Here is a 15,878-nt window from a genome sequence, read left to right as displayed (position 1 = left end):
AGGAGGAGGGATCATCCAAAAGTGGGAAACAAACAATGGGAACATCAGGGATACACAAGCAGCTTTGTTGTCTATACTGTGGGAAGGGGAGAGTGGCATATATTCATATACATTATAAATACAATACTTCCTCAGCAACAAAACTGTCAGCTTTCCTGTAAAGAAAAGCAAAGATTTTGGCACAGAAACTGAAAAATGAAATTCTAAATAAGGGTTTGGTTTCTACAGAAATATTTGTCTTCAAAGGTGAAAAAAACTGAATATGAGACATACAGTACCACAGTCATTTGGTTTTCTGCTTTAAGTCAATGTGGGTCTATAGTGTCACCAAAGCATGCACCCTCCAGGTATGAAAATAATCCTTTCCTCTTTCTGAGTTAATTGAATCCTAATTGAATTGAATATTTAATTTACCAATCAATTCTGAAACATCTTGACAAATCCATCAGCGCAACTTTAATGAGATTTCACAGCCGGGGCAGGGAATGCACTGATGGGATTTTATTCCCATGTGTTGATCATTTCTGGAGAAGAAATCCTCCTCCATCCCTCATACATAAAGGATGTGCACGTCAACCCGTTCGCTGTAACCGTATGAAGTTTTTTAAACTTGTGACATGGGTGGCCAGGAATATCCAGCATTGCTTGGTAACCAAAATGAAGTTGCTGAACAGAATTAGAACAAAGGTTGGGAGGTAGAGAGATGCTTGATGAAGCTTCGTTAGAAATGTTTTTGAGTATGTAAACAGCAGGTTGAGAGTAATGGGTTAGGGTTAGGGTTAGGGTTAGATTTGACTTGTGTGGTGAGGTTACACTTTTGGATCTTTTTCCTCAAAATCCAGTATCTCTTGCTTCTATTCCAAGTTGCACGATGAGAGGATTTAAGAAAGCATGAAACTGAATATATAAAGAGCTACAACATGTCCTCCTCCTTTCGGCCTGGTTATACAGCTGCACCAAATGGACCCTGTGTGCATCTTACCAATGATCAGATGTGGAAAAGCCTCGGTTGGAAATAGAACACTACATTATTAACCTTTTTCTGAGGTGTGCCATTGGATGAAAGCTTCTCTCCCAGAGATGGGATGAATCAGATCGGAGTTAAATCAAATGAGTCCACCAACCCAGGTAAATTGAGTAAGATTAGATGCGTGCGCTCACTATACATATTTTTACCTCCAAGTGTTTCATTCCAATCCCATCCTTTGCCGCCCTGGGATGAGGAATCTAAAATGGAGGGAAATTACCCCAGTGCAAGAGGGAGAGAGAGAGAGAGAGAGAGAGAGAGAGAGAGAGAGAGAGAGAGAGAGAGAGGAAAGAGTCTCCTTGACTGGCTAGTCAGTGTTGCTATGCTGTTGTAAGGAGCGAGAGAGGGAGGAAGGGAAGGATGGAGGGAGGGAGGGAAGGAGTGGTGGGGGAGGTTGAAGGAAAGAGAGAGAGTGAGAGAGAGTGAGAGAGGCCTGGCAGACTGTGGGGGAGGCGGAGGCCTCATCTGCAGTGCTGTGTGCAGAAGGAGCGCTTAACAGCCTTTCAAAGGGGGGAGGGGAGGGGAGGGGAAGTGAGAGAGAGAGAGAGAGTGGGAGACGGAGGGAAGGGGTAGTGGGTCGGGGGGGGGGGGGGGGTGAGAAAGGAGGCTGGGGGGAGGGGAGGAGAGGAAAAAGGGAGTAAGAGAGGGACAGGAGCCCGGGCGAGGGAGGAGATATGGCGAGAGGAGAAGGAACGGAGTGGTTTGGACTGGAGGGTGGAGAAGCAGAGCTGAAGGGGGGAGAGGAGAGGAGAGGGGAGGAGAGGAGAGGGTGGAGGAGAAGAGAGAGACAGAGAGAGAGGCAAGGTAGAAAGCAGGGGGAGGAAGCAGGGGGGAGGGGGAAGGGAGGCAGAAGGAGAGGGGGGGAGGGGGGATGCTGGTGGTGTAGAGACTGGCGCCCCCTGTAGCTGGAGGAGAGATAGAGAGGCCCGGGTGTATGTGTGTGTGAATATATGTGTATGTCTGTGTGTGTGTGTGTGTGTGTGTGTGTGTGTGTGTGTGTGTGTGTGTGTGTGTGTGTGTGTGTGTGTGTGTGTGTGTGTGTGTGTGTGTGTGTGCTGTTAGACACAAAGAGGTACGGGGGCTGCCGAGACAAAACAGCCCTTGTACTTAAACGCTTAAAGAAGGCTAATTACCCAAACTGTCTACAGGTCAGTTCAACATTCACCCCAATCACCCCCCATCACCCCCCTCCACCCCTCCATCCACCTGACCTCATCCTGCATCCATCTGAGCACTGATCTCCCAACATAAAAAACCACAGGACAATGCCATCTGCAGGGAGGGAAGAGAGAGAGGGGGGAGAAGGGGGGGCATGTAAGGAAGAGGAGGTGAGGAGATGTGTGTGTGTGTGTGTGGGGGGGGGGGGGGGTTGTGAGCAGGTTGTAATATAATAACGGCTGCAGTGGAGTCACTGATGGCGCCCCCTGTTGGAAAGTCAGAGCCGGAGTGAAATCCCTCCTCGGCCCTGCAGGGAGAAAAGATGAATTAATGGTAAATGTTTTGTTTCAGTGTGATGGTGGTGGTGGTGGTGGTGGTGGTGGTGATGCTGCCTGTGCACCGTCTCACCCTGCACTCCCACATTCGCTGAATATTGCCAGTCGCTAGAGGTCATCTAGATCAAGGTGCCACACAAAGTGGGACAATAACACCATCACTGAGACAGAGTGAGAGAGCAAGAGAGAGAGAGAGAGAGAGAGAGAGAGAGAAGGAGGGAGGGAGGGTGGAGATGGTGGTGGAGGGGTGGAAGCTTAAGAAAGGCCTTGCAGACTGCGGGGGAGACAAGAGGCCTCCTCTGCAGCGTTGGGTGATGGAGTAGGGGTGGGGGTGGGAGGGGGAGTTGAGAAGGGGGGAGTGGAGAGAGAGAGAGGGAGAGAGAGAGACAGAGACAGAGGGAGAGGGAGATGGTAGAAGAGTTATCCCACTGCTAGCGCCTCCTGCAGTTGGAGTGGGCTCGCTACACACACACACACTCACACACACACATACACACACACATACACACACACTCACACAGTCATACACACTTCAAATGATTCATGGAAAGATTATGGTGAAATTGAATCATTCAGTAGGCAGAGAGAAAAAGAAGAAAAAAACCCCCAACAAGATATTAAAAGAAAGAAGAAGAGAGCGAGACGTGATCGAGGAAAAAGGGGAGAAAATCGTGAGTCGTGATGGGGGGGAAGGACGGTGAGAGAGACTGAGACGAGGAGAAGATAAAGAGACGTGCAGGGAGAGGAGAGGAAAAAACGGTGACGGGCTCCATGAGTGCACAGAGGCAACATGCAGTCACAGTGTCAGTGAGGTGCAAGAGCAGCTGCAGTGCTGGATGGGGTCAATACAGAGAAGAAGAGTCAGGCTGGAATGATTACTGTGAAAAAAAAGAGGGAGAGAGAGAGAGAGAGAGAAAGAGGTCTCCTCTCCTCCTCTTTATTTTTTGGCCTGTGTCCCCCAAAAATGAAGCAATGTCTACTTGTCCTTCTTGGATTGTGTCATTTTGAGGACACCCAGAGTCCAGAATTTCACTTACTTGAACATTTGAACACCTGTTAATGTGAACGTTTGCAGTATTTCATCTATTTTAAGGATTGTGAGGCCTGATGAGGTGAAAGATTCTAGTTTTAACGGTTCAAATTTGACCCATTTTTACATCTGAGAACTGTAAAAATACTTTCTTTCTTTTAGAGTGAAATTTGATGACTTCCCCTAATGTGATCCAGAATATACAAAGAAGAAAATATTTCATTTTTGTAGTGTTTAACCCGTCAAAAAAGTTCAAAAGTCTTCATCCAAAAATGTGTTCATTCTTCATGTTAATCTAATTTGTTGAAATTGGACCATGTAGTGTTTTTATATAGTTCTTTCTCATAAAAACTAAACTCTCTCTCTCTGTTCTCTCAGAGCTTCATTAAGGATAACTCATGTTTATTTGTGACTAATAATGTCTTTATGAATGATTTGTTGTTCAGTAACTTGCTATAAAGAATAATTATGAGGAAATATACTGTGACAGGTCAGAAAATGAACAGTATATCAGGGTTAAACTCATTTTAAGGATTTTATGAGCCCTCAAAAGGTGAATTAATACTGTATGTCACTTATTTCACCAATGTTTAGAACACAAGGAGATAAAAATAGAAGGTGTTTGGGATTTTTAAAGGCTTGAAGAGGGTAAAGAACTAAAATTTAAGGGTTTTTGGACATCTGCAGAGGTGGAAGATTGAAGATTTAACTTAATGTAACATCTTTAGAGGCTTGAAGAAGTGAAAATACAAAGTATTAAATGTGAATTACAACAATTTTTAGAGGCTGAGGACAATGCAATATTCTACATGAGAGAAAAATATGTTTTCTACAATCATCTTTTAAGGTTTATGTTTGAAAGATGAAATCATGCAGTTCACTGTTCAAAAGCTGTGGAAAATGATTATCCTTATTTGTTCAGATTGTTGCATGTTGGATGCATCTCAATATTCCAGCTGTATCCTTAAGGGTAATAAAATAGCTGCAATAGAAGTTCCAATCACACACATGAATCCTCCATGCATCAGGACTTTCAGCCACCTATCTAAAATATAGGATATGAATCTATAGCACATCATTCACTGCAATAGAGTGACTCAACAGAGTGTTACCTGTCTTTTGTAGAGGAAGCAGTGCAGTGGCCCTCATTTATACAATACATGGGAATTGACTAACTACTCTTCCTATTGGTCCTGCTGCATGGTATATAGAGATACAATATGACTGTGCATTGCAGTGCATTTTTATTCACCTGAACAAAGTGACAGCCAACACACATTGCAAACAGCTTCCAGTTTGCTTGTCAAAAATGTGAATCAAACTTTCCAGGTTGTTGCATGAATAGAGCTGCAGAAAACTCAGCTGGTGACATCATGATCTCACAGGAGAGAGACACAGAGAGAGACCCAGCAGACAGAGGGGGCCTCTGCGGTCGTGTGTGCACTGAAGATAGAAAGAGGGAAGTGACCGAGAGCAAGGGGGAGTACGTGTGTGAGTGCACGTGTGTGGCGGCGGGTGCCTGATACTTCCATGGAAAGGACGAAGAGCAAAGAAAAGCTTTGCTATGATGGCAACGAGGCAGCTGCTTGCGCCCCTTGTAGGAGGGAGGAGGATGTATGCTGCATTGCATTGCACATATTGCAGAGGGGAAGGTGGGAGGGGTGAGACGCAGAGGAGGGAGGAAGTCTACTGGGAGGTCAGATACTTTATCTACAGAGCTGTGTACACATCAGGCAGGGGAGAGGTAGACCAAAGATGGGGGTTGGGGGGAGTGAGGAACGTGGTGGGGGTGACCGAAGAGGGCAATAAACTGCTAGTAAGTGTCTGGGGAGCGATGTGTCTGTCAGTTTGATGTCTTTCTGCTCCACAAGCCAATCAGAGAACATTTTTTTTACTGTATAGCAATGCATTAATTTCTTTTGAGTGAAATGCTCCTTTACAGATGTCCGCATCCATAGCAACGAGTCTTGTTCGAGAGTATTTCAGGTGGATAGATGCTCTCCAAAAGCGGTCTTGATCCTGCCTGCTCTGTCCAGCTGAAGGACAGTCTCTGTAGTCAGTGTATGACCCTGCTACTCCAAAAAAAAAGAAAAAGAAAATGTTAGTCCAAAAGGAATGAATGTATTGTTTGCCCTTGGAGTTGTTCTCTGTGCTCTTTCAATCAAACTGGGAGTTCTTCATCACAAAGACCCAAACTCTAGTAAAGCCTGTATGTACTTGATGATTCCATTTTACAAAAGCTACAAAGTTATTATCAGTGATTTTAATTTTTTAAAAGTTTGTAAAGTTCACAAAATTCCACAACTCATAAGAGATTTGAAGCTTCAGTTCTTTGTATGTATGTCATATTGTATGTAATATTTATGGAGAACAACAGCTCTGTGGGAGGCATGGAAAACAAAAACAATAAAAATTTAATTTTCAAGACTCATAAATAGAAAGTGTGGTGTGTAGAAAGTGGCTGACAGTGACCTGACAGTAGATCATAAAAGGAATCAATAGATTAAGGGGATTCATAAAAATGTATTACAGAAAATAGTTGATGCCTTATTTTGTTTTTTCTTGTAAAATTCTGCATTCTTTTACCTCCTCTGATAAGGGGGTCAAAGCAGCCTTTGCTTCATTTTAAGGGGTCACATGCTAAAAAGGTTAGGGACCTCTTATGTCATGTATAAATGATTGGTGCTAAATAGTAACACACATTGATTTGATCCTTTTAAGAACACCCAGAGCCAGCCTGTACCACTGTTTCAGACATTTTTACTCTGTGATGATATATATATATATATATATATATATATATATATATATATATATATATATATATATATATATATATAGATAGGCCTACATAGGGACTCCTTTCCTCTAGCTCAGGTTTTATGGGCATATAAGTACAGTGTATTTACAGTGAGGTCAGCTATCAGTCTGGTATGTGTCTGTTAATGCCTCTTGTGTCTAGTTCAATTCAACCTCCTGACTGACTGAGTCAAACACCATTCATTTCCACCAACACTGGCCTCAAAGCTCAACAGTCATGATAGTTAGTGAGCTTTTGATGTGCTCGTTGGTGGATTTTGTAACTTTGGGCAGAATCGGGCTAACTGTTCCCAGTCTTTATGCTGAGCTAAGCTAAGCTAGCCATGCTGCTGGATGTAGCTTCATGGTTAGCAAACAGCTGCGATCTTAACTCATCTTAGTCTAAGCAAAACAGCGAATAAGTGTATTTATGTCAAACTTTTCCTTTGACATTATCCTGTCTATTAGGTCCAACAATTGCTGTTAAATTTGGTACACGGTGGTGATGGGTTAGCAGTCACAACTGGAAATACAAAAGCTCAATTTCCTCCCAATGTAAAATTATTTGTACTTTAAAAAGTTGAATTGAATATGGATTCTTAAACAATGGAACACACATGCATGCATTTGGTTACAATCAGGACGTTTGCTGCTACAGTCTTATTTGGTGTTTTCTGACCTGTAGCTTATGGCGGCTAATCTTAGCAAACTTTAGATAGATGCTGTGTAAATTACAGGAATGAGTATTTTTCCTCTTATTTTACCTTTACCTTTACCTTACTAGTCTTTTTCTCTACTTGTGTGCCTGTTAAACTACATTTCCAAATGTCACTTATTAAGTAAAAGTAAAAAACACTGCACTCAATCAAAAGACAAAGGGAGGCTAGGGTATGTAGACAAGCTCAAAGTCCAAAGCACAAAAAGGGTTTGCACACACAAATTTATTCAATATTTATTTTATTTTATTTGTCCAATACAAGAAGAGAAGAATTAAAAAAACCTAGTTGATTGGTGCTTTGTGCTTTGTGCTTTAAACATGTCACATGATGAAGTCTTAAGAGCAGCTGATTGAAGACAATCTTGGGAAATAAAGGCTATTTTAACGTGACATTATTCAACCACTTGTGGTCACAGTGGCCTCTCAGCATAAGTTATATAGACTCGTTTTAATGGAAACAGTCATTTTGAGTGTTTCGCTCATTACTTACAAATGTTAATGAAATGTCTCCCATAGCTGCCTCTGACCATACAACACTATCCCATGACATTCACTACAACTTAGAGTCAGTTTTCATTTAATTTCTTTTTTCAGGCCCATATTCCAAGTACTGTGGTGTAATAAACAAATGTAAACCTTTATACTTCTATATCGCTCTATATTTCGTCCACTTAATTTGAATTATTTATCTAACTGTATTATTTATTGTATGTATTATATTGAGTTATATTGTATTTTTGACTTCAGCTTGTCTCAGGGCTCCATAGTATGGCAATCATATATCAGTGGTAAATTAAGATTATTCGGACAGTATGTTTGAGCTGTCAGGCATGTAAGAGGTCTGTGAGTCAGCCACCCATGACGAACTCTTGCTGGACAATTTGGTCTACCTTCTAGCATGGCAGAGCCAGCACTACATGAATGACTGAAGTCTGGAGAGGATTAAGATTTGAGGAATCATGTGACCTTCAAATCCGTCCTCTCCTCTTTCTCCTCTTCATACAGAGGGAACCTCAATCCACTCTAATACTATTCCTGGGTTCCAAATGGATGTGATTAAATATGCATCACTTGGTTTTATAATAATATTACATACTTGGCATTTCATTGCCATAATAAAAAGCCTTCCTAGAAGGACTAAGACTGTGGCACTTAATAGTGAATTATTGGGTCCTTGGGTCCTTTTGGTGCTTTAACTTCTCAACCTTTGCTGTGATATTTGTAAAATACCATAAGTAAGTGTGTCATGTGGTTACTGTGGTTTTCTGTCATCTGGAGGAAAAGAATGGTGGGACACAAATGAGAAAAAAGTACAGTGCTTTGTGATGGTTGGCCTTTATGTAGTATATAAATCTCTCCTGGCTGGTTGCTCCTTGCTGTGTACATTTCGTAGAAATCAATATCAATGTGCCTGTCACTGTCACACTGTTCCTCACAGTTTTAAAAAGCTTGAAATATACTGCCCATTCCTTCCAGAGCAATGAACAAAAGGACCTGACATTTTTAGAGCTAAACAGAACTTTTTCTGAATTCAAATCAGTTTTAAAAGATCTGGAAAATTGTGCTCTGCATAAATGTTCTTGCATCTAAATGTATTACTTTTGATATTATTTTAATAATTTTGGAAATCTAAAACCATTTATACATTTTAACATTTTACAAGTAAAAATGAAATTAAAAATCCAAGTTAAGTAAAAGTACTGCAGTATTAGTGATGTAGTATGCAGTATTACAGTAAAAGTACTGCAGTATTATGAGTGATGTAGTATGCAGTATTACAGTAAAAGTACTGCAGTATTATGAGTGATGTAGTATGCAGTATTACAGTAAAAGTACTGCAGTATTATGAGTGATGTAGTATGCAGTATTACAGTAAAAGTACTGCAGTATTATGAGTGATGTAGTATGCAGTATTACAGTAAAAGTACTGCAGTATTATGAGTGATATAGTATGCAGTATTAACCCTAACCCTTTTTCTCTAACCTATCATTTGAACATTTATTGAAATGAAAGCATGTGAGAAGTTTAGAAGGAAAAATCACTATTTGGTGGAGCTGTTAACAACTCATAGACATGTGAAATGTGAGCTGACTACACACTGCTTTTTGACGTCAAAGACAAAAAGGTTGGAAACCACTGGTTTCATCTTTAACAATGTGTTGTATTTTAAAAGCTTGTTATATTATCCATTGTGTCAAATCTTCATCTGAATGGTAACTAAAGCTGTCACAATACTAATTAAAATCTCTACAGTGGATTCATGTTATTGACATCTTAATAGTGATTTAAGGGCTGCTTGCTATATACCATAACAATAATTCTATGTGAAAAGTAGTGGAGTGGAAGTATAAAGCAGCATCACATGGAAATACTCAAGTAAAGTACAAGTACCTCTACATTATACTTAAGTACAGAACTTGAGTAGATGTACTGAGTAGCTTTTCATGACAGTGTGACAGTGAGCCAGCATGCACAACACAGGACCCTCAAACTGAAGCAACTATTGTATTAGTTACACCTGTGTCTTTACACTGTGACATCAAATGCCTTCCATCTACTGCATCTACCTGACATATGCTGCTGTGTGTTATCCTCCTTTCCTTATTCACTCCCAACTTCATTTGCAAACTGTCAACTTCTTTTGCACGCTTTAACTTTGATCTAATGTATATTTTACTGGAGTGACTCGAAGGGACTGACAGGAGTCTGGGAGTTCCATGTCCTGAGCAAAATAATGAATATTTTAAAGATACTGCACACCCTCACAGGTGTTTTCACTCTCATTCTGGATGATTGATGGTTGATTTTTCCTCTGATTACAGCTGGGAAGAGCCATGCCGGGATGATACCACCAATCTCCATATACTAATATCAGTGATGTCAGTAAGAACTGCATGTTTAAGATAAGCTGGTGCTATAAGTATCTGGACAATTCTGATCCTATTTGGAACTGAATAACATCACATATTTTCAACAAATTTGGACATGTTACCTTTTTACCAAATAAATGACCTGTTATTAAGTTGTCATTATTTCATCAAGAGGCTCTTAAATTGGAAGATTTGACAGGTCCTTATTTTTCCACATAATGCTTGCTTAAAATAGACAAAAGTGGTGGGTTAAGCTTTATGTAATTTTAAATGACCTAATATTAAGTTGTCACTGTTTTAATCAACAAGCTCTGTTAGCTTGAAAGATCGGCCATGTCCACATATGCTATTATAAAGGAACAGATCACATATCTGCATTGATCACAGTCCTGCTATGGTTCAGATTCTTTACATAACCCATACATGAATAGTTAACGCACACATTTGAATGACCTATTCCTTTTACATCATTTCACTCATTTTAGGTTTGTTAAAACTGTCAATTCCTATTTTAATAAAGGTATTTATCTGTCATTCATTTTATTATTGATCCCAGTGCATGTCAGTAAAAACTGTAATGTTACTGTAATGTTTTGGTTACACACATTTTTAAGTTTCATTGTCACAAGAATAATTAACCTGAGCACACTGTCAATTGTGATATACTGAAAACAATTTTTTATACTCACAAATTGAACCATATAGTTTGCTATCTTTTCTTTGAGGAATATAATGTCACAGGTTGTCCCAACCAACAAGGTGCAGCTATCAGAAAGAGGGAGACAGCCTGAGTTAACACTGTATATTCATTTCTATTTCAATCCCCACACTGATGGTAAATGAAACAAGAACTATTTTTCATATTTCATATATTTCTTTACAAAATCCTGTCACACAACAAATGATAATGAAATGACATCAAATGAAGGTCTGTGGTATCATTAGTATCAATTTAGTGTCCCTAACATGAAAAGATTTGGAATCACTTGCACGATACAAACAGGTCACAATGACCTTCCCTGCTGAATCATATGCTTGTTCACCTACATTCTACTGACTGCCATACATCTAATTCATTAGTTAACATTAGATAACACTTAAGTTCTTAAAGTATCTTTAAAATGATACTTTGTTAAAGGAAAAAATAATTAATTAGTGCCTCATTATGATCACTGACTGACTGTAGGACATCGATCAAATCAATTTCCATCCACCACTGCACCACTGCTTATAATAGTGGCACATCCTGTATTAATACTGTACTGTGTGTACTAATACAGTACAGTATTTGTCACCATATGCAATTTACAGTGTGTGTGTATTTCAAGTGTGCCCATACTCTGAGCCAGTAGCAGTATAGGGCTTTATGGTGTTTGGCCAGTAGATGTCACTATACAACAAGAAACACACAGCATCATCTATAACGTTTCACATTTACTGCCCACTTACTTTTTATATCTATAATTGACATCTTAATAGTGATTTAAGGGTCAGCTTCTTGCTATATACCATAAACAGTCATGTAAACAATCTAATGTAAACAATATGAAAGTGATACCACATAATGTATAATATAAGCAAATGTATTTTTGTTAGATTTTTGCACACAATTACAATATCTACAGTAATAAAAAATGACTTATGATGTGTCTGGTATGCTACAAGTCAGAGGACATCTATGATGGAAGTTAGGGTCACCAGCAACATCTTGTTAATGTCTATTATGTTATAATAATTTCAGTTACTGGAGCTTAACACAACACAGTGAGATAATATATGGACCTTAATAGTTCAATCAGTGATAGTAGTGCAGTTATTTAGCCCACTGAGATGAAATACTGGATTAATTAACTATCATTATTATTTCCTCCCATCAACTAGTTGAAAAACTGTATTAGTCCCACAATGGGGACATTTGTATTGTCACAGCAGCAAGTGGACAGTAATAGAATATAAGAGCAGCAATAAGAAAAAGAATAGAGAACAATAAATACTAAGTACAAAAAAAACTATAAGAACAATAATAGTAAGAAATATATAGTAAAATAGTTGTGACATTATTTACATTATTAAGAGTAATATTGGTATTGAGTGGTAATATACCAGATATTCTTATTGCACAGATTAAAGTGAAATAAATATATATGTATATTATATGAATATTGCACACAATTGAATTTATTAGTGTTCGTATACATGAAATACTAATATTGCTGAGGATTGGACATTCAAATAGTCATACATTCAGTTGCTGTGTTACTTATGGATGTAATTACAGTCAGAATAAATCATTCTCCTGGGGAACTCCTGAAACACCCTCAATGACTCCTGGGGGCCTCATTTTGAGAACCACTGCCATACAAAACCTAATGGGGCTGGAAAGTAGAGGGCTTTTATTTTGAAGTGAAGAATGAGGCAAAGCCATAGACTCAGACTTTTATTGTGAAGTCGCGTCGTCAGGCAGCTCTCCAGGCCCGGAGAGAGAGAGAGAGAGAGAGAGAGGGGGAGAGAGGGAGAAGAAGAAGACGCAGCGACAGTAGAAGCAGCAGAAGAAGAAGCGGTGGAGCGTCTCTCTCACACACACACACACACACACAAACACACCAACACCAACACTAACACTAACACTAACAGCGGCAACTATGACAGGAGACAAGTTTCCAGGCTGAGCTAGGCTGGTCGGCAGCCGCTTGTCCTATTCTCGGAGGGACGACGTAAAGCGCTGGACGTCGAGAAATCCCTGCGCTTGCCTGTCTTACTCCTAAAGTAACGTTACCTGCTGGACACGGACAGTTTGGATATAGACCGGCGACGGCGGCGGCAGGAGCAGCAGGGCGAGTGTGTGAGTGCTTTGGCGGCGAAACATGAACAAAAACCACCGTGTGCCGAGCAGCCGTTCTCTGAGTGCCGTGGAGGTGAAGAGCAAGGTGCATATGGGAACTTTTTTTCCTTCTTCATCCTGTTTGCTCCCTATATGTGTAGTGTTACCTCTCCCGGCTACGGCCACTCCGGCTAATTTAGCCTGCTAAGTGGCTTGATAACAAGTTGCGATGTCGCACAAACTAGCTAGCTTACACAGATACTAACAAATTAAGCTTTAGCGGCTGAGCGTAAGGGTTTGTGTGTCACCGTGGCTCTCTGTATGTTTAAAATAATGTTATTCACCGTGGAGTTGGTGTGATAAGTTTGACAGCTAGCTCGTTAGTTTGAAGGTGGAGGTTATCAGCTGACGGCGCAGTGAGCTAGTGTCACCTGTCACAGTCCCCCCCTCCTCTCCCCACCTCCACCTGCTCCGTCCTAAATATTGACTCAAGGTTAGAGTGTGAGGGATGGAGCCCCAGGGCGCTTATTGCTGCCTAAAACTAGTTTTCTTTATGGACCCAGCCATACATGTTGACACAAACTGTGACATACTGTACATGTTTATGCCATCACCTCACAAGGAAGCAATGCAACTTTTTAGGGCTGCAATCAACCTGCCAGTTAACTTGATTGATTGATCTTTGAAAATGGTGAAACATGTTGGTCAGTGTTTTCCAAAGTCTAATTTTGACGTCCTCAAATGTCTTCCCTTGGCCTGAACAACAATCCACAATTAAAGATATTCAATTTACTGTCAATGAGAACTAAAAACTAGTAAATACTCACGTTTAATAAGCTGGAACCAGGTAATTTTGAATTTTTCTCTTAAAAAATGACTGCAAAGGATTAATTAAGTGTCAAAATAGTTGGAAATTAATTTAACTATTACTAATAACTAATCTAATAATTGCAGATCTATGTTTTTACCACCGCTTTTCATAAAATACTCATTACTTTGTTCATCTATGTCCCAAACTGAGCAGTCTAGGGTCATTCAAAATGTTGTCTGCTCTCGTGTTCTAATCTTACCCAGCCTATAATTAACATAACTCAGCTTTTCACCCACATGTCTTAGGCAGTGTGTGTGTGTGTGTGTGTGTGTGTGTGAGAGAGTGTGTCCAGGATGGCAGTGACTTGTAGATCATCTTTTGTCAGCACCGAGCAACAGTAACCACAACACTCGTTACTCCTCGAGTCTCCATCAACACCGCAGACAGGGACATTGTGCTCATTCTCGGCTATGCAGTCTCCTACAGATTAGACATGTGCTCAGTGCTGCCATTGATCCAGTCAGACCTCAGCGATTTACTATGTTACTCATAAGCCAGCAACGTGTTTTGGGTGTGCTGAAGACAGACGTGTAGTTGTTACGAGCACAACTCACATACCTAACATTCTGCCAGGCTGTGTGAGTAAACCACACTGCTCAGTCTTGATCATACTGCATCCAAAAAAAAACGAGATACACAGACACATCAAAGTGTGAATTAATAATTCATCACATGTGGTGTGTTAGCTTGGTTGACAGTCTCTTCCATATAGCCTGCAGTGGTTTTTGAAGTTATCTAGGCTATCATACCAGTGTGTGTTTACCAATCATAGCTCCAAATATCAGATCCTTAAAGTAGATGAAGGTTTGTATAAGTGATATAGTAAGCTTTTTCCTGCAGCTATCTGATGCTTCTTTTTGTCTCTTAAATCAGCATCACCCTCATTCAAGTGTCTATTTCTTTGCACGACTATCCTCACACGCCTGTCTGCTCACGTTCCCAGTTCGGCGCAGAGTTCCGTCGCTTCTCCCTGGACCGGTCCAAGCCGGGCCGCTTCGATGAGTTCTACGGCCTCCTGCAGCACGTGCACCGCATCCCCAATGTGGAGCTGCTGGTGGGCTACGCCGACGTGCACGGCGACCTGCTGCCCATCAACAATGACGACAACTACCACAAGGCCATCTCAACAGCTGCTCCCCTGCTCAGGCTGTTCCTGCAGAGGAAAGGTAAGCACGTGTGTTTGAACAATACCGCCCAGTTTCCACCAGTTTGTTAGCACACATCTCTGCTCTCTTATATGGAAATACAAACAAAGGTTTAGTGTTTGCTTTTGAATGGTACAGCTTAGAAGTTTGGAATTGTTGATTGTGTAGGAAAATATGTAATTAACCTTTTACATACTGTTCAGGTCAGATTTGACCTGTTTTGACAATTAACAGCTGTAAAAACAACCCAAATGGCTTTTACCCTGAAATTTGATGACTTTTCCAAAAGTGGCCCAAAATGCACAAAAATGTAAATGTGCTCCAAATGTTTGTCAATTGAGGCTGTTCATGGTCAAATTTGACCCGTATGTATTAACATGTCTTTTTGTTAAGTGAATAGTTAATAGTTTTAATAATATAGTAGTTATGAGGATTTCTTTTTATGATCTGGATTCCATAAACTTCTTGTAATTTTCAGTTTCAAGAAAATACATTTAAATAATTATTCCTATGTTATATTTTCATGTCTTAGTAGGACATGAAAAATAAAAAAATGAGTAGTGTAAAAGCTAAAAAATACACTTTCTCTGCTCTCTGAAAATTAATAAAGGTTTAATCACCCATTTATTGATCAGTCAAATCGACTATTGATGCTTTCTAAACAGATATGTGTTTCCAAATTTGGTATAGACACTTTTTATGAGAGGATTCTTAGACTGGGTCAAAATTTACCTGAAACATACTGTGAGGGTGTAGAATATGACCAGTATGAAAGGGTTAAATCTTGTCCACATAATCCAAAAAAGTCAAACAAGCCTTTATGTTAAATCTTGTTATGAAACTTTGCCATTTTTCAGTTCAGTCTTCATGTTGCTGGTGTCTTCCCGGCTATGTCCTTTGGTGTCCTGCTGCTGACCCACATATCTAAAGATCAGCAACCTTGCTAAGAAACAGTGTGTGTATGCAAAGATAATCTCTCTGCAAGAGCTAGACACAACAACAAAAAAAGTGACGATAACGAGCAATGCTCCTCTCAAATGATCTCACATTAAACAAGACAGCCAGTGTCAAGCATGGTCAGATTCCTTAGGAAAGGGGGGGGG

The 15,878-nt window shown here is 40.2% G+C and overlaps 1 protein-coding gene across 1 annotated transcript in view; it reads left to right on the top strand.

The window, feature by feature from the left end:
• The first annotated feature begins 12,545 nt into the window (after positions 1-12,545).
• Positions 12,546-15,878, top strand: part of pard6b (par-6 partitioning defective 6 homolog beta (C. elegans)) — a 23,498-nt gene continuing 20,165 nt past the window's right edge. Inside the window, exons 1-2 of the mRNA XM_053317610.1 lie at positions 12,546-12,865; positions 14,574-14,796. Of these exons, the coding sequence (XP_053173585.1) occupies positions 12,803-12,865; positions 14,574-14,796 (286 nt within the window). The 5' untranslated portion in view covers positions 12,546-12,802. The remainder of the gene's footprint in view (positions 12,866-14,573; positions 14,797-15,878) is intronic.

Source organism: Scomber japonicus, chromosome 4, assembly GCF_027409825.1.
Source record: "Scomber japonicus isolate fScoJap1 chromosome 4, fScoJap1.pri, whole genome shotgun sequence".
In the NCBI taxonomy this organism is placed as follows: Eukaryota; Metazoa; Chordata; class Actinopteri; order Scombriformes; family Scombridae; genus Scomber; species Scomber japonicus.
This window is presented reverse-complemented; position numbering and strand designations above follow the sequence as displayed.